This window comes from Eurosta solidaginis, chromosome 3 (assembly GCF_040869045.1).
Source record: "Eurosta solidaginis isolate ZX-2024a chromosome 3, ASM4086904v1, whole genome shotgun sequence".
Taxonomy (NCBI): Eukaryota; Metazoa; Arthropoda; class Insecta; order Diptera; family Tephritidae; genus Eurosta; species Eurosta solidaginis.
The window spans coordinates 250813617-250834312 of NC_090321.1; the positions used below are offsets into that span (position 1 = coordinate 250813617).

At 36.3% G+C, this 20696-nt stretch overlaps 1 protein-coding gene across 2 annotated transcripts in view; it reads right to left on the minus strand.

Moving 5' to 3' along the window:
- The window catches only part of LOC137245361 (spatacsin), a 43631-nt gene that overhangs the window by 4416 nt on the left and 18519 nt on the right, over positions 1 to 20696 (minus strand). Inside the window, exons 4-7 of one of the 2 annotated variants that reach the window (XM_067775901.1) lie at positions 19392 to 20598; positions 18877 to 19199; positions 11666 to 12828; positions 2495 to 2656 (exon numbers count right to left, since the gene is read on the minus strand). In XM_067775901.1, coding sequence (XP_067632002.1) covers positions 2495 to 2656; positions 11666 to 12828; positions 18877 to 19199; positions 19392 to 20598 — 2855 coding nt within the window. Of the gene's footprint in view, positions 1 to 2494; positions 2657 to 11354; positions 11495 to 11665; positions 12829 to 18876; positions 19200 to 19391; positions 20599 to 20696 lie in introns of those variants that run through there. The other variant, XM_067775902.1, reaches the window with a different exon arrangement.

Sequence of the window (20696 nt, forward strand, 5' to 3'; positions counted from 1 at the left end):
AGACCGCCTCTAAACTTAAAAAGTCACTAAAGTTTTTCATGATCGGCTGAGTACCAGTAAAGTTATTCACGAAAATAAAGCCCTCTCGTCTGGCCAGACGACACAATCTATCGGAGGGTTAAGTATATTCAGAATGCATTTGAGGTATTACGGATTAAACATTTTTTTACAATTAATTACATTTGTTGAGCTGAAAGGCCGCGGTATTGAATAAAACTTCCCTTTGGTTTGTTTTATATTCATAAATTTAAATTTTGGTCGATATTTCGACTTTCTGAAGTCATCATCAGGGCTGAAGACAAAACAATAACAATAGTTAATTACACAGAACATACATATGAACACATGAATAACGAAATATGACTTACACATATGGACATGTATGATCGACTGATTGGGAATATAGTCGATCATACATGTCCATATGTGTAAGTCATATTTTGTTTTTCATGTGAATATAAAACAAACCAAAAGGAAGTTTGATTCAATACCGCGGCCTTTCGGCTCAACAAATCTAGTTAATTGCAACATTAAGGCTATTAAATTTTATAAAAAAAAAAAAATTTTTTACAAACTTGTAGTTTCAATAAAGTTTTCTTTCAATTTGTGCCCTTTTAACTTATTTTTTTTTTTTATAAGAGCGATGAAAAATAATAATTTTTTATGCAGCAAAGAGGGTTTTCCAATAAATTTACTTAACGAGTTTTACCTGTCACCTTATTGAACAACACACTATTGTCCCTGATTAAGTGTATCTAAGTGCTCATACCAGAATGTTATTGGAGGAAAACATATATGTGACCCGGTCTATGAAAAGGTGGCTTATGACTAAAAAAAAACCGCTGTTGACAGCTGTTTCTCACAAGAAAACAGCTGTTAACAGCTGTTTCTCGCAATTTCTTTTTTGAGTCATAAGCCACCTTTTCATAGCCCGGGTCACATATATTCATAACGAAAGTTGGCAAGCGTAGAAAGAAAAGTGCGAAAATTTAGTTAAAGCCACTAAAAGCGCAGTCGAAAGAGCATGTTCGAGCTGCCAAATAATAACAGCAGTAATGCTAAAGTACTAGTTAATGATGGAATGTTGCTGATTCTCAAGGTGATAATGTGCTGCAATAGCGCAGTGAAAATGTGTATGTTGCGTTTGATTTGCTAATGATGAGCAATAGACTGACAACATTTCGTTCAACGAATGCGCGACGTGGCCACAGCCGCTCAAAATTGGCCGCCAAACGTGATTCTCTGACATTTAAAGTAATACTGCAGCAAGAACTGCGGCTCGAACACATCTACTCTTATGCCACTATTTGCTCTGACAGATGGATGCAATGTACGGTTTAGAAACTGTCTTACCATAAAGATACTGTGTAGAATAAAGCGACGCGATAAATTAAGAAATTGGTCCCTGTCGTAGATTTCAGCCCAATGTTGGGCGCTACTATTATCAATGAAAGCAAAACATACAACCACTTGGAAACATTTTAGCCCGTTGCGGCGACACATGCGTCAAACCATATGACTTTCTAGAAGCCCTTAACTAAACTTTTGCCACGAATGTAAATATTATGAAAAATGTGGCAAGACCGGAAACACCGGTACCTGGCTGATTAAAAGCAGCGGGATTCCCATGCGAAATTCAGGAGTTTCATTAATAAAAGTACAAACAAGATACTCCTAAAGAGTTTGGTCAAGGCTTAGCCTTCTTGGCTGTTCCAGAACCGAAGAAAATGTAGAAAACAGGTAGTATTCCACTAAATTATTTTTCAAACATACATCCGGATCCGGGTATGCTGGATGGCCAACAAGAAAACTACAAATGTCAAAGTGCCACAACTAGCTTGTCTCCTGACAAGAAATGATATAAAATCGTTTTAAAATAATTTTTTCTAATACAAAGCCATACATTCACAACGGGCCTACTCTTACTGGTCTATGTGACTGTATATATCTAAACTTTCACAATTCCAACACTTAACCCTTAGTTTTAGATTAAGTTAGTTTTGGTGCCAGTATTACATATCAAATTTCTTAATTAACACATTTTAGAAAAGCTATCGATGTTTTCGAAAACACGAAACACTTTTTTTTTGTTAGTGCAGGGAAAGAGGTTCCCGATTCCTCTAGTCCATTACTTTCTCAAATTTGTAGCTGGGGGTCGAATCGTCACATACGAAACTGGATAGTCAACAATACGAAAGAAAGTTAGGCGATACATCTGTATCATAGTATTGGTTAAATGGGATTTTAACATATGATAGCAAAGAAATCATATTTATTTAATATTAATAATGGTTTTTAAGAACAAAAATAGGTAGTATTGTATTTTTAAGTTATAGTAGATGCGAACAAGTCACATTGTTAAAGAAATGTCAACACATTATCATCATCTGAAATACGGAGAAAAATCTATTCGTGTATTACGAATCGACCCTTTATAACAATTAACGTGCCAATTAAAAGAGAAGACAAATCTTACTATTAAAATACTACTTACCCCTTAACTGTATTATCAATAATATTATCGGTGATTTGTAAATGCTGTAAATATTCCTGCAGGTAATTTGCATGTTCGAGTATAATGTAGTGCGAGAGCAGCACTTCAGACCAATTTATGTCGTAGCCATAAGCACGACTCATAATAAGCGATTGTGGTACACTGGGAAATAAACAAATATGATATATATATGAAAAATCATAATTGAATGTAGATACTAATTTTCAAAGTGGAAGAAAAGGAAACTAACAAAAAAATATCCTCTTGTTTAATATGTATGTCTTGTCAATCTAATGTCACTTTTAAATATAAGGATTTCGTATATATATTTTTTTTAATTTTAAGGATTTATTATAATAAATAAGCTGAATAATAAAAACATCTCTAGATAAAAAAAAACCATTTAGTTAAATAACAAGAATGATTTATTTGAAAGCTGCATTTAAGTTCCAGCCATAAGTTGTAATCGAGATCATATTGTAACGAATTTAGGGAAACTCCGCTTATTTTACACCTTCTACTAACGTTCGTATCGCTAAACTGTTGAATAAATAACTTCAACATTAAATAATGCTAAATGGTCTTTATTAGACTACTTTGAAAGTACTTCACAATAACTCTTACTTCGCAACCAATAGCGTGCTTATCAAACTGAGTGCTGACTACTCAGCTTTCGCTGCTTTTATACTCTGTGCCCAAATGTCTAGACGTTTCTTCTGCTAGACTTTCTACTTGGTTACCAACTATACGCGTCGCGTGTGTATCTGTAGTTTATAGCCTCTCGCATAACCATATGCGCGTGTACATATATGTATGTGAGTACTACTTCAACTGATGACTGTGTGTGAGTTATCTCTTCGTTGCCTTGTATGTATGTGGGTAAATGATGATTAAGGTCAAACGTAGGCAGATTTGTAAATGCAAGTGTAGGTAAGTGAGTGCGCATTGATCGCGCGAACTAATTGGTTTTCGTGTTAGTCACTTGTTATAGCTCCGACCAGGGGCGTAGCTACGAGGGGGGTGGTTTAAACCCGCCCCCCTTGCTTGAGGATCATTTGATTTTTTTTGATCGATACAATTCAAATATTTGATGTTTTTATGTCTATGTTAATAAATTTCTTTATAATATCGCTACGTATTTACTTTGTTGGTGATATTATATTTTTAATATGCAAGGATATGTATGTACGAAGTGAACACTTATATATTTTAGTCATATTCTGTTTCATATTAATTCTGCAATTTATTAAATATACAAATGTACATGTTAACTTTTACTATAATTTCATAAAGAAGTTTCCTTGTAAATTTGCCTAACGACCAGCTACATACATATCAGAGAACAGCATACATCGAACAGAACAACGTTCGATTACATTCGGCAACATGATCGTGTTCAATGATCCAATTTGCTTAAACGAACATAATCGATATTTGCCGTCTTTCAGTGAGTTTTACAGCTCCGGCTCACGCTCAATTCTCACGGGAATGCTCTGGATCATTGAGAGACTTGAGAAGCAGATGTCGTAAAATTTTCGCACACGTGAAATGTGATAGGCAGATGTCGCCGCTGTTTTTCATTTAACTCATACGGCGAAAGGCTGAGCAGCGACATTTATTTCTAAAAAAGGTAGGTATATTAAAGGCCGCGTTGCCAACCTAAAAAGAAGTAATTAACAAATTATCTGGCTCACAAATTGAACCAGACTTCTATTTGGATTTATCTGGCTCAAATCGTTGTTGTTGCATTTACATGCAAAATTATTTATCTGGCTCAGGATTTTGCCACCGGATGATAGCTATTGATTTAAAATCAACCAACTTATTGCATGCGTGAATATAATCAATTCAGGCGTTTGCTCGTTTGCCTCAACAGCGATTACATTCATCGGAGTGAAAAGGCAAATATTTTTAACATTTAAATAATGTTAAATTTACAGCATTTTTTTGAAGTACACATTTCCTATTTTGAAATATAATGCAAATTTGACATTATTTTCCATGTGGAAAACACATTATTATAATGTAATATCTACATTTTTTTTTATGTCAAAAACACATTTCAAAAATGTAAAATTAAAATTATTTGATAAATGAAAAAATAATGTGTTTTCACATTTTAAAATGTAAAAAACATATTCGTGTTTTTTCCGTGTATATATGACTTTTAAATAAAATTTTTTTCTATTCGATCAGTTTCTTTCTTTTGAATTTTATATACGTATACGTTAGATCTCATGAATAGGCTCAAAAAGCATGAATACTACTTATTCCTGAAGGAGGTACTTCGGTTTTTTTTTATCACTTTATCTATGATTAATATTACAGGAATGCGATTCTGTGGCTTTTCCTAATGTTCACATGTTGTTAAAAATCTTGTATACGCTTCCAGTAACAACGGCAAGGAACGAGAGATATTTTTCAACTCTTAGGCTGATTAAAAACTATTTGAGCAACACGATGAGTGAAAATCGATTGAATGGCTGTGCATCACTAAACATCCACCGTGATCAAGTTGTTACCGTTGATGAAGTTTTAGATGAAATGGCAAAGAAAAGACAACGCATGCGCTTTAGTCTTTAATGTAACCTTTTTTATATCATATTCTAAATACACGTACTTTAATGTTAAAGCTAAAGACAACATTTTTTTTATTTATTTAACTGAAAAAAAAAATTTTTTTTTTTGAAGCATAAGCAGTGTTTCATATAGATGAGTTTAACACAAGCTTATGCATTACGAGTAGATTGCACGTATTTTTACGGAGAACGGTAGAATTAGCGACACTGGCGCCATTTGATATTGAAAAGTACCCATCTCCCAAATTTTGTTCCAAGCAAATCATAAGAAGAAGAATTTGACATTTTCTTTGGCTATGGGCATTGTACAGGTCTACAAGTACGATATGTAGCAGCACGCACATACACAGCCACGCTCACCTGATAAAATGCTTGTTCTTGTTCGTTTTTTTTGTGGATGCTATTTGGCACTGTTGTACTTCTTAGGACAAAAAAAGTTTAGTAGCTGCTATCGAAAACTGCTTAAATTTTTTCTTTTCTTATATTACAAAGAAATATACTTATTTACTTCCAAACGAGCACTTAATTACATCTCTCTTTAATAACCATATATTTTGGACAATTTTAATTAACAAATTGTGATACTTTATTACCGGGGACGATTGCTAAAACACAACCAAAACCGGTGGGGGAGTTATTAATAGACGCGTTTTGGCCTCGCTTCCAATAATTCGAATACTTTTTCTCTTCGGACTATTGACAACAGGACAAAACGCGTCTATTCATTTTTCTTTCCGTTTTTTGGACGGGTTATTGCAGTCGACCTCGGTTTCAAACTGTTTTTCGCGGAGAACTTTTGAACGGGTAGAAAAACTTAACTCACGTGTTTGTATTCTTAATTCTGAAATAACTACGCGTCCTCAGATACCCCAATTGAAGACTTTTTTATATTTTCTGAAGGACCCACATGGGTGCACTTAAAATTTCCTACTAAATTCGTTCAAAAAAATTTACCATCACAGCAACCCATATCTGATATTCCGATCCCTTTCTTGCTTCCCTGTGTCGCTTTCGACGAAGCAACCCCGGTAATTTTGACACTTCGTTCAGTGTCAAAACTCATGTTCCACGCAGGTTCCACGCTAGTTTGACACTGACCGAAGTGTCAAACTGCCGTGTGTTAGAAAGGGAAAGAAATTGTTTCCCTCTCATACATATCATACTTGTAAACCTGAACAATGGCTATGGGTGTTGGCACACTTTGTAAGTGAAATTATTTTTCCCACTGGTTGGTAAAATTTCTATCATTTTTAACAATTGAAAACTCCAATATAACAATCGAATACGACATAAAATATTTTGACGTATATTAGTGACACTAAGTGATACTCACATCCCTAGTCTGATGCTAAGTAAACGAAGGCACAACAACAATAAAGCAGACACTCACTTGTATCTACATAAACGAATCAATCATTATGTCTACACATATGTACGTACACGCAGCGGAGAAGCAACGCACAACCACATGCATATATCTGAAATACTCCCGAAAGTATGCAATGAGAGAATCTATAAAATCGTGCATCTGTAGTTACAGCTGAGAAATTTGATAGCTGATGGCCAACTAGTAGATTCTGGAAATGGAAGCGCCTAGAAGATGCGAACGAGGAAATCAGAGAGTATAAAAGGCAGCAACAGTAGAGGCTCGATAATCAGTTGGATTTAAGACGCTATCTACCGAGCAATAGCAGTATTATTTTGAAAATCATTTGTAGTGTTATTGTAAAAAACTTTAATAAAGGTCATTTTGCATTATTGAATAGTGGAGTTATTTATTCAACACTTAATAATTCGAACTTAGCAGAAGGTTGCAAATAAGAGGATTTGCAGTAAATTCGTTACAATATGTTAGCAAGTATTTTTGTTGTATAGGGAGAATGTTTGCGACAGTGCTTCGCGAAATTTTGTATGTGAATGGGCAAGGCGTAATAAACTTCAATTGCCAAGTCTGAAGTGCCTTCATATTTACAAACGCAACATCTTGGTTGATTGTGGCGATGTAATTGGAATGCAAAAACTTGTGTTAAACGCATCTATATGAAAAATGTCATTGTACCGCGGCCTTTAGAAAGCAACTAACAAAGACTTCTATTTTTTTTTGATGTGCAATATACAAAGCGAGCAATTTTTTATGCTAACCAAAAAAATTATACGTACATTCATGCATATTTTTAACATTCGCTGCGCAAACATGCGATAGCAACGCACGATGTTGCTACGCCACTTGTTCCATATCACAGGTTTACAAGTATGATATGTATGAGAAGGAAACACTTCCTTTCTCTTTCTAACACACTGCCATTTGACACTTCAGTCAGTGTCAAACTATTGTGGAACTCAGTGGAACCTGCGTGGAACATGCGTTTGACACTGAACGAAGTGTCAAAATTACTGGGGTTGCTGTCGTGGAAAGCGACGCAGGGGGAAAAAAGCAGCGCAATATCAGATATGGGATGCTGTGATGGTAAATTTTGTTGAACGAATTTAGTGTGAAAATGTAGTGCACCTATATGGGTCCTACAGAAATTTATACAAAAGTCTTGAATTGGGGTATCTGAGGACGCGTAGTTATTCCAGTATTAAGAATACAAACACGGGTGCTAAGTTTTTCTACCCGTTCAAAGGTTCTCCGCGAAAAACAGTTTCAAACCGAGGTCGACTGAAATAATCCGTCCAAAAATGTGGAAAGAGAAATGAAAAAGACCCGTTTCGTCTGTTACCAATAGTCCAAAGGCGAAAAAGTATTCGAATTATTGGAAACGAGGCAAAAACGCGTCTATTAATACCTCCCCCGACGGTTTTGGTCGTGTTTTAGCAATCGTGCCCGGTAATAAAGTATCACAATTTGTTAATTAAAATAGTCCAAAACGTATGGATTTTAAAGAGAGATGTAATTAAGTGCTCGTTTGAAAGTAAATAAGGATATTTCTTTGTAATTTTACAATAAAAATTTTACGCAGTTTTCGTTAGCAACTACTACACTTTTTTTGGACCTAAGAAGTACAACATGGCCAAATAGCATCCACAAAAAAAACGAACAAGAACAAGCATTTTATCAGGTGAACGTGGCTGTGTATGTGCATGCTGCTACATATCCTACTTGTAGGCCTTTACAATGACTTGTTCAGCGACGACTAAATCATTCGGTAAGCAAAGAGCGCAACCTGACTGTGTGAAGAGCGTTATAGCTCCGACACATAAGCAGTTTTTCATATAGATGAGTTTAACACAAGCTTATGCATTATGAGTAGATTGCACGTATTTTTATGGACAACGGTAGAATGAGCGACACTGGCGCCATCTGATATTGAAAAGTAGCCAACTCCCCAATTTTTTTCCAAGCAAATCATAAGAAGAAGAATTTGACATTTGCTTTGGCTAAGGGTGTTGGCACCCTTTGCAAGTGAAATTATTTTTCCCACTGGATGGTACATTTTCTAACATTTTTCGCAATTAAAAACTGCAATATAACAATCGATTACGACACAAAATATGTTAGCAAGTATTTTTGTTGTATAGGGAGAATGTTTATAACAGTGCTTTGCGAAATTTTGTATGTGAATGGGCTAGGCGTAATAAACTTCAATTGCCACGTCTCAAGTTCCTTCATATTTACAAACGCAACATCTTGGTTGATTGTGGCGATGTTATTGGAATGCATAAGCATGAGTTAAACGCATCTATATGAAAAATATCATTTTGTCACCTTGATTGTGGCGATGTTATTGGAATGCATAAGCTTGTGTTAAACGCATCTATATGAAAAATGTTATTGTGTCACCGCCTTAACTTGTTTGTCTGATCAATTGATCTAGGAAACGCTGATGTCTGATTAAAGCTGTAGTTATTGGTGCCTTAAGCTGGAGACATTGGTGCTTTATCGGTAACCGTATCGGTAACCTTTTAACAGCTGATTCGACCAACCTTATGAAAATCAATGCAATCGATTATTGGTGCCGCTAAGGTCGTAACCGTATCGTAGCCAACCAATTGGGTTTTGGTTTACCGTCGTAACGATAAACAGCTGATTACGTTAGGGATACGGATACAGCGATATGACATACGGCACCAATGACTCCAGCTTTACGTCGTATCGCTGTAGTCGTATCTCTAACGTAATCAGCTGTTTATCGTTACGACGGTTAACCAAAAACCAATTGGTTGGCTACGATACGGTTACAACCTTATCGGCACCAATAATCGATTGCATTGATTCCCATAAGGTTGGTCGAATCAGCTGTTATAAGGTTACCTATACGGTTACCGATAAAGCAGCAACGTCTGCAGCTTAAGGTGTTTATGTAGCTTGCTTTAATGTTTTTGTTGTTGTGCATTTACTTAGTACCAGCTTAGAGATGGTAATATTCGTCACATTATAATGGGAGAAAAGAAAAGTTTTACTGTAAAGTGTCAGTCGGGTCTACGATCAGCTATGGAATCGTAACATACGATCACGGATCAAAAACTTTTTTCATTCAAGCGAAAAAATTAGGCTATCGAACTATTTAAAAAACGAATAGTATATTATGGATCTAGTGAGTACGCGTTGTCCCTAGTTCACATATTTCATTAATCCCATACACCGTTTAGGAGCAATTGTGATTTAAAAAACGGCATTCGATCGCGGATCGTATGTTACGATTCGGCCCCAGGATATAACTTTTAAACACTTTCTATGATCGGTACAAGAAGAACGACTGAGGTTTCAAAATGGAAGAATCAACAGATCCGCAGTGAGATTTTCCATTGTAGCCTTAACTTGCTATTGCACATTTCAATAACGATTATCTACCTCATTCTCGTGTTTCGGTTGTAAAATCATTAAAGCTTTTAATTTTGAAGCACAATCAATTTCCCAACATTTATGGTAATCAGAGTCACTTTTTATACTGAGCGTGCTTTGCACACAGAGTATATTAACTTTGATTGGATAACGGTTGGTTGTACAGGTATAAAGAAATCGAGATAGATATAGACTTCCATATATCAAAATCATCAGTATCGAAAAAAATGTGATTGAGCCATGTCCGTCCGTCCGTACGTTAACACGATAACTTGAGTAAATATTGAGATATATTCACCAAATTTGGTACACGAGCTTATCTATAACCAGAATAGATTAGTATTGAAAATGAGCGAAATCGGATGATAACCACGCCCACTTTATATATATATATAACATTTTGGAAAACAGAAGAAACTTGATTATTTAGTAAATAATACACCTAGAAGGTTGAAATTTGACATGTGGACTGATTATGAGACTCTTGATAAAAATTTTAAAAAGTTTTTAAAAATGGGCGTGCCACCGCCCATTTGTGATAAAATAAATTTTACAAATATTGATCATAAATCAAAAATCGTTAAACCTATCGTAACCAAATTCGGCAGAGAGGTTGCCTTTACTATAAGGAATGCTTTGAGGAAAAATTAACGAAATCGGTTAAGGACCACGCCCACTTTTATATTAAATATTTTTAAAAGGGTCGTGGACGAATAAAATAAGCTATATCTTTGCAAAAAGAGCTTTATATCAAAGGTATTTCATTTCCCAAGTGTATTTATAAAAATAAATAGGAAAAACTTCAAATTTTAAAAAATGGGCGTGGCGCCGCCCCTTTTATGACTAAGCAATTTTCTATGTTCCGGGAGCCATAATTCGAAGAAAAATTAACGGATCGTAATAAGTCCACAAATTTCGTAAGTACACAAAAGTCGTAATGAGTACACAAATTTTTTCTATAGCAGGAAATATTTCTAGGAAAAATGGACGGGATCGGTTAAAGACCACGGCAACTTAGATATAAAACATGTTTAAAAGGTTCGTGGACTAGAATAATAACCTATAACTTAGCAAAAAATAGTTTTGAATCAATGATATTTCACTTACGAAGTTTTATTGTAAGAGAAAATGGGGAGACATTTTTTTTAAACGGGCGGTGCCACGTGTTATGTAGAAAAGTAATTTATCTGAAATGAAATGTACAATTGAAGCCCACGCTGAGTATATAATGTTCGGTTACACCCGAACTTAGACACCTTTACTTGTTAATTTTAAAAATTGTTAAATTAACCACATTACCAAATAAGACTGATAGCATCCTTATATTTTTCAATGTTTTATTATTGAAAATTTATAAAAACTTACAAATTTTTTTAAGTTTTTCTTCTTTTCGTGATTATTTAAATTTTCAGTTCTTTGAGTTGTTCAAGAATTCAATTTGTGTTGTTATGTCTCAGTCAGTTTTTAAGTTTTTCAGTGAAATAAACAAAAGCAACATTCCGTTCTAGTCAGTTCGTCGGAGTGGTCGTGCAGTGTCATCCTCGGCTCAACTGCAATTTGTCGGGCTTTTTTGGTTGAGATGAAAATTTATATAGGCCTCATTAATAAAAGTGCAAATATTGAATAACGGAGATACTGTGAAAAAAAAGAAAAGGCTAAGTAATTTTGTTTAAAGTCATATTTTTGATTTCCATGCAAAGCAAAAAGAAAAAATTGACAATGTGCTAAAATGTCTTAACTTTACTACTTGGTGAATTACCCAGGTCAAATTAGAAGCGACTGTGAGCCACCTTAGTACTTACTCACCTCAGTTCGGCATTGATAAGTTCACGAAATTCCTCACAAGTCTGCACGTTTACCACACAAACACATAAATATGGATCAATATTACGATCCAAGGCTTTGCTGGCCAAATCAATCTGCATGGCTACCATTTCAGCCAGCGATGCAACACGTTGAGCTAAGAGTAATTTGTTATCGAGTAAATAATTTTCGGTGGCATGTGTATAATATTCCATTGCCTGCTGCAATAAAGTGATTAATTCTGGCGTACAACGAAGTTTTGGAATGAATATTTTTGTAGAATTAGCGCTCGTCAAATTTGCCATGGAAAATTGTTCAGGCAATTGTTGGTTGCCAACCGCCGCCAAATTGAGTACTTTTGCTATCACTGCTTGAGCGTCTTGTTCCCACATTTCGGCTAATTCTTGGTACATAAGAAAATGCAATGCGGTCAATTTTAAATATTCTCTACCATTATTAGGGCAATATTCGCGTAAATATGTAATTATGGCCTGCCGCAGACCAATTGTCTTTTCTTCATCGAATTGGCCGAGTAAGGATTCAAATTGTTCATTCTTCAACAACGAATCGAAACAATAGAACATTTCACGAAACCTTCCAATACCACTGAGCATGCGTACAATTAGAGACCAAGATTTAGCTTGCGTCAAAACAGAATTTAAAGCTTTGGCGCGATTCAATACATTTGCTATTCCTTCCATCGAGCATTCGTGCACATAACATTGATGAGCTTTTATCAGTAATTCAACATAAATTATGTTTTGTTTTTTATGTGATAATACTTGCGCCGGCGGTAACAATGAACCTGAGTTGGAGGCAGTGGTTATGGGTGGAATGGATGTTGACATTTGGTTACCAGTATTAGCCGGTAATCCATAACGCCTTATAATTTCAGCGAGACGCTCAAATACGGTATTACGTTCGAATGGTTTGTTGTCCTGATATTTGCGATAAGATTTTAGGGCATCACAATACTCCAATAAGCAATTGCCTAGTTTTGTTGTATTCGGCACCAGTTCCAAAAACAAATGTAAATCACGATCAATGTTATAGCCCCAGACTTGTGCATTTTTTATAGCGTTTTTCGATTGCTGATCAGCGGTAAATATATAAAAACGTGGACGTACAATGGCAGTTGTCAGTTCTAATGCCAAGAGTTCCGCGATCTGGAGTAAAAAAAGGGAACTTGATTAGATAATTTGTTTTATAAAGGAACAACTGTTACACTGGATCACAAATTGCAATTTTTTTTTCTGCACCAGAGACGCTATTATGAAATTCCTATGTAAAATCACCCCCTGATTCCGAAAATCAAGGTTATTTTTAATTATATGGTACCGTTTTTAAGATATTTACGAATTACCGTTTTTCAAAAAAAAAAAAAATAATAATAAATAAAAAAATTGGGTCCACCATCTAATCATATATATCTCAAGAACTAATTGAGGAATTCCAAAATGGGTTGAAACTTTTAAAACACTTTTTGCTAGGCCCTGCAGATTCAAAGATAACGAACAATCATTACGGCTTTTTTCAATTTTTTTTGAACTACACGCCTCTCGTATGCAACAATTTAAATTTGTTTCATCCGATGTTAAGAACTTAACATATTATAGAGCTCGTCACGAACAACTTTCCAAGTACAATACGAAGGAGGCCAGTGTTTGTTACTGCAAATACATTGCTGGTCTATTCAAACAGTTTCGTGAACCATATGATTCAAAAGAGTGGCGATTGTTCATAGACGGCAATAAATTAAGTTTAAAGACCGTATTATTGCATATTGGCAACCAAAAGCCATCTATCCCGATCGCGCATGCAGTAAATACGAAGGAAACGTATGAGATAATGCAAAAATTGCTCAAATTAATCAAATACGAAGAATATGATTTGAAGATATGTGCCGATCTTAAAGTCGTTGGAATGCTATGTGGTCTGCAAAGTGGATACACAAAATACTGTTGCTTTCTATGCAAATGGGATAGCCGAACTCGTCAAGACCACTACATAATAAAGGATTGGCCAGAACGAATCGAGTTTCAAGTTGGGGTGGATAACATAAAACACTCCCCACTTATAAAGAAGGAAAAAATAATTCTACCAAGGCTTTGGACAAGGAAGGCGAAGCTTTTCATCATTTGAAGACAATCTTTCCAGAGATTTCAGCAGCAAAAATAAAGGAAGAGATTTTTGTGGAACGCAAATAAGGAAAATGATGACCAATAACCATTTCAAAGAACTATTGTCACCAGTGGAGGCAGCAGCGTCGGATTCTTTTGAAAAGGTCCTTACTTCTTTTTCAGGCAAACACAAAAGTCCTAACTACGGGATGATAGTGAACGACTTAATCAAAAGCTATGCGGAAATGGGTAAATAGAAAAACATATTTAAGACCGTTTTCTCAGTTAACTTTAAAACCTATCTGCCCGATAAACAAAAAATGTGTATGAAAATTTTTAAATTTACATGAGAATATATAGCCCTAAATCTGAATTCATCGTCCAGTTCCGAACAAACAAGAACGAGAAAATTGTAAACAAAAAATTTGTTCTGAATTGAAAGATAAATCCACCCTAAGAAAATTATATACTGATGTGTCACTTACGTATTTATCTAATATACTTTTTTATTTTCTTTTAGGAGTAAATATTTCTTTAAAAATTTATTTTCTACAGCCCCATTTAAATTTTTTCCCGCAAAATCTTGGCGACGAAAGTGACGAGCATGGCGAAAGGTTTCACCAGCAAATGAAAATGATTGAAAGTCGAAATCAAGGATTCTGGGATGTCGCTATGATGGGTGACTACTGTTGGTTTCTCATAAGAGAAACTGATCCTAATCTAAATAAGCGTCAAAACAAGACACAACTTTTTCAATTATAAAATAAGATCATAGAGTTAAGACAGAATCATAAGTACATATGCTATTATTTGTAGGGTACTTAAGTTTTACTATATGGATATATTTATTTGAATGCTTATAACTTTTGATTTTGTTGAATAAAACATTTTTATACTCAGTTGAGCAGAGCTCATAGAGTATATTAACTGTGATTGGAAAACGGTTGGTTGTACAGCTATGAAGGAATCGAGATAGATATAGACTTCCATATATCAAAATCATCAGTATCGAAAAAAAATGTCCATCCGTCCGTCCGTCCGTCCGTTAACACGATAACTTGAGTAAATTTTGAGGTATCTTGATGAAATTTGGTATGTAGGTTCCCGGGCACTCATCTCAGATCGCTATTTTAAATGAACGATATCGGACTATAACCACGCCCACTTTTTCGATATCGAAAATTTCGAAAAATCGAAAAAGTGCGATAATTCATTACCAAAGGCGGATAAAGCGATGAAACTTGGTAGGTGAGTTCAACTCAAATTTGGACAATGGGCGTGGCACCGCCCACTTTTAAAAGAAGGTAATTTAGAAGTTTTGCAAGCTGAAATTTGGCAGTCCGTTGAAGATATCATGATGAAATTTGGCAGGAACGCTACTACTATTACTATATGTATGCTATAAAAATTGGCAAAATCGGGCAACGACCACGCCCACTTTTAAAAAAATTTTTTTTTTAAAGTCAAATTAAAAAAAGAAGTTAACATCTTTACAGTATATAAGTAAATTATGTCAACCTTCAACTCCAGTAATGATATGGTGAAACAAAATACAAAAATAAAAGAAAATTTCAAAATGGGCGTGGCTTCGCCCTTTTTGATTTAATTTGTCTAGGATACTTTTCTTGCCATAAGTCGAACAAAAATTTACCAATCCTTGTGAAATTCGGTAGGGGCTTAGATCCTAGGACGATAACTGTTTTCTTTGAAAAAGAGCGAAACCGGTTGAACACACGCCCAGTTTTTATACACAGCCGACCGTATGTCCTTCCGCTCGGCCGTTAACACGATAACTTGAACAAAAATCGATATATCTTTACTAAACTCAGTTCATGTAATTATCTGAACTCACTTTGTATTGGTATGAAAAATGGCCGAAATCCGACTATGACCACGCCCACTTTTTCGATATCGAAAATTGCGAAAAATTTAAAAAAATACCATAATTGTATACCAAATACGAAAAAAGGGATGAAACATGGTAATTGGATTGGTTTATTGACGCAAAATATAACTTTTGAAAAAAACTTTGTAAAATGGGTGTGACACCTACCATATTAAGTAGAAGAAAATGAAAAAGTTCTGCAGGGCGATATCAAAAGTCCTTGGAATGATGATGGTCTGGGTCACCCTGGTGCACATTTTGGTCGATATCTCGAAAACGCCTTCACATATACAACTACCACCACTACCTTTTAAAACCCTCATTAATACCTTTAATTTGATACCCATATCGTACAAACACATTATAGTCACCCCTGGTCCACCTTTATGGCGATATCTCGAAAAGGCGTGCACCCATAGAACTAAGGCCCACTCCCTTTTAAAATACTCATTAACACCTTTCATTTGATACCCATATCGTACAAAAAAATTCTACAATCACCCCTGGTCCACCTTTATGGCGATATCTCGAAAAGGCGTCAACCTTTAGAACTAAGGACCACGCCCTTTTAAAAAACTCATTAACACCTTTCATTTGATACCCATATCGTACAAACAAATTCTAGAGTCACCCCTGGCTCACCTTTATGGCGATATCTCGAAAACGCGTCCACCTATAGAACTAAGGCCCCCTCCTTTTTAAAATACTCATTAACACCTTTCATTTGATACCCATATCGTACAAACAAATTCTAGAGTCAGCCCTGGTCCACCTTTATGGCGATATCCCTAAATGGCGTCCACCTATAGAACTATGGCTCACTCCCTCTTAAAATACTCTTTAATACCTTCCATTTGATACACATGTCATACAAACACATTCCAGGGTTACCCTAGGTTCATTTTCCTACATGGTGATTTTCCCTTATCTTGTCTCCATAGCTCTCAACTGAGTATCTAATGTTCGGTTACACCCGAACTTAGCCTTCCTTACTTGTTTTGTAATAAAACAGAGCTTATACTATGTTCAAACAGAAAAATAAATTGAGGCAATTTCAATTTAAATTGAGTGGTGTTCATACAACTCAATTTAGCTTGCACAATAGTAATTTGATAGCCGGTTGGCTCATCTCTACAGCAACAACATACCTTTGTTCAGAATGCCAAAATGTGCGTGTTGGAATTAGGCGAATGGAATGGAATGGAAAACATACAACTTTGAAATTTTTGTGTGTTGTAAGAAAATGTATTCAATATTTTGGTTTTATTTTGAGTTTGCCATCCTCTTTTGACAATTCCTACTCCGGTGAAATGAAAAAATTAATATCAGCTGATGAGATGAGCCAACCATATAGTTGAGCCATGCGCAACTGACGTTTAAATCTACTAAATAAACACACTTTGCAAGGTTGTATTTGCAGTTTGAAACAATTTATTACGCATTTTTTTTTTTAATTGGCAATTTGTTATTACAATTTATTACATGATATATTGCAAAATAAATTGCCCAAATGGTATAAATTGCTAATTTGGTGTGTTTCGGAATCAGGGGGTGATTTTACATAGGATTTTCATAATGGCGTCTCTGGTGCACTTTGGCTGTAAACCAGTGTTATTAGTCAAATGAGTACTATTTGGGATTATTCCGTAAATTTCCAACAGTAGTGGTATAGTCACCAGGACTTCTTATGAAATAAGAATTCATGTACCAGCCTTACGGAAAAGGAATTCTTCTTATATGTGAACGTTTCACTAATGATCGACGAACCTGTAGCCGATCTTACTTAAAATAGGTGCAGATGTTTAGTTTTCACCCCATATATTGCTACTCAAAAACTATGATCTTCCCCTAGACTCCTAAGGGGGTCAATGCCGTACGTTTATTTTCGGAGGTGATTCTACACCGCAATTCTCTGCGCACCTCTGTCAAAACCATGCGATCACAATTCTGAGTGGTCTTGTCTACAGTCCTGGATACTTTCACAGCAAAGTCAAGAGAAAGCTGGGTCATGATAAGTAATTAAATGGGGTTACATCTAAATCCTTTACGACTAAATCCTCCGCGACCTTATTTACAACATGGACGTCCCAAATGTCGACCATTTTGAACATCCACATCGATGGCACTACGCTACCGACTGCCTACTCCCCAAAATCTTGGGTGTGACGTTTGATCAGGATCTACATTTTGGTGAGCATGCAGCCGCAATTGTACCGAGAAATACAAAGAAATGCTCATTACCACATACAAAGCAATTGGCCAGCCGATTGCATGCTACGCGTCCCCTATATGGTCGCCAAGCCTAAAAACTACTCACTGGAAGAAGCTACAGGCCTGCCAAAATACTGCTCTCAGAACCGCCACGGGCTGTCTTCTTATGTCCCCAGAACACCACCTACATAATGAGGCGCGAATATTCCCCATCAGGGAGAGAAATTATATGCTAACCAAACAGTTCCTGTTGAATACCCAGAAACCTGGGCATCCCAACAGACATCTGATTGATGAGCCACCACCGCCCAGGGGCTTAAGGAGTAATCTCCGTAAGCATTATGAGGAAATACGGCACCTGAGAATTCAGCCGTATGAAGCCAAAAACACAAGCAGGTCCTCAGCGAACTCCACAAACAGGCGTTGGACCTTTATGCCAGGAATTGCCCGGTGAATCCAGTATTCAAAGAACAGTACCCAAAACTAGCGAAAGAGGAACGCATACTCCCCAGGGAAACACGAGTCACTCTAGCTCAACTTCGATCTGGATACTGTAACAGGTTAAACTCTTACCTATCCAGAATCAACCCCGACATACAAAATGTATGCCCCGCTTGCAATGTGCCCCACATGACACCAACCATCTCTTTAATTGTAATGTGGAATCAACGGCTCTAACACCCCTCTCATTATGGTCCACCCCCGTTGAAACTGCAAGTTTCCTTGGACTCCCGTTAGAGGATAGTGATGACAATTTGTGACCGGTCGCACCTATTGGGTGGGGCGAAGCACTGCTACAACAACAACAAAAACATGATAACAAATTTTTTTTTATAATAAAGGGCGAGAGAGGGAAGGGAGAATTGCGCTGAAAAGAGCGGTAATTGGAGGAGTGAGGCAGGGTAGAGAAGAGATAGAGTGATGGCGGCGAGGTTAACGGCGATAACCGTGCTGTTATCTTAAGGGAAATCGTTCTAGTTAATTTTTGAAGATTTTACCTCCTGCTGTGTCATATGCGTCGAAGTGAGTATGTCGCTGACTACCAATAAACGGCGCAAACATCCATCCTCAGCAACACTTTGCAGTAAAACTGTTGAATCTTTGGTACGCAATACATCTAAATACTCCTTGTCCAAGTACATTGCGGCACGATAAGCCATTACAATGCGACGACCAATATTAATACCATACGTTAGCTTCGACGCAATACCTTGTATAGTTTCCAAAGTTTCACGTTTCTCTTTTGAAGGAATCTCTTCAAATTCACAAGTCGAGCAGCTATCTGAGAGATCGCTGCTTAATTTTGTTGGTGATTGTTGACCTGAAAGAAATCAAATTTATAGTAAACTACATCAACGAGATTGTTATGGTACATCATTCCGTGAGGGGAGGGAATTAAGCCTATATTTAGACATTTTGACACATTATATTTCTAGGTCTCAATTCAATATGCAGCATAAAAGGGTTTCTTAACAACCGCTATATTTTATAAGATAATTGTTTTACCACATACCATCTCTTGCCAACAAGCCACTATCCAATGTACGTTTATTGAATTTGGCAAATGAACTTATCTCAATATCGCGCAGCATTTGCCTCTCCTCCGGTGACATACTGAATATTGTCGTTACACCTTCGGCAAGCGCCATGCAAAAGACCACAAAACGTAAATCGATTGGACGGCATTCGAAAAGCTCTTGCAAACGCAACGCCTCTACAACGTCACCCTTTTCAAGTAGCAAATTGAGCAGATCCTCAAGTCGTGCTTCTATTTGACGCGTGAAAGGTTGCTTCAAACTTACATTAAGATCTTCAATGCCGGCAAGTTCCTTCAGTTCAAGAAATGATTTATACAGCACACAACGCTCATTCAGCATTATCTGTTCATAATACTCAGAATGGTAAATACCCATTTCCGATGCTAAATTATCATCTAATTGTAAATAACAAATAATCATTTCATATTCAATTTGATCACGATCGAATGACTCATTAGGAAAGAGATGATGTTGTTTGATAACTGTAAGTGCACGTTTTAGCAATTGATATTTGCGTGCGCATGAGTCTAAAAATCGTCCAGCTGCATAGAGATAAAAGTTTACGAGCAGTTCGGGTGGCAAAGAATGTTCTGAAATTTCATCTTCATACGACTGAAAAGTGACATCCGTATATGGCCCATCCTCGCCCACTGCTAATTCAGTTTCCTCCAGTTTGCTTACCCATTTCGAATAGACAATATCACTGATAGGCTGTTCTAGTAGATTTGCCAAACGCACAGCAACATCAAATTCACGATTTTCACGCAATGCATCCAATATTTGTTCATAAATTTGTTTATCATCATTGTCTACAAGTTTTTCGAAATCTATGGCATATGATTGAGCCCAGCCGGGGCGTGTCTGCAGCGTCTCAAAAACTTTATGAAGCAGACAAAAGTTCATTACACCACTTATGTCACTCATGTCCGAACGACACAGGCAACCTATGAACTTTTGTTGCTCTAGCGTGGAATCAAAATTATTCTGCAAATGTATTAGAAGCAAACGAATGCTATGTTGCATAAACTCATTGCGCGCCAGTGAAGTACAGAAAGGCATCTCTACAGAATCGTTACTCCACGCAAGTAGGAAGAGGCGCAAAGAATGTACATCCTCGTCGTCGAATAGACGTTTTTGTTGAGTGCGTTGCAGGAAGTGATATAAATGTGTGCAGGCATTGTCCTGTGGGCGTTAAAATCATGAAAGAATAGTAAGTAAAGTTAAGTTGGCTTAAAGCATTATTTGTGGAGCAATAACTTCACATTCATTATTGCACTGAT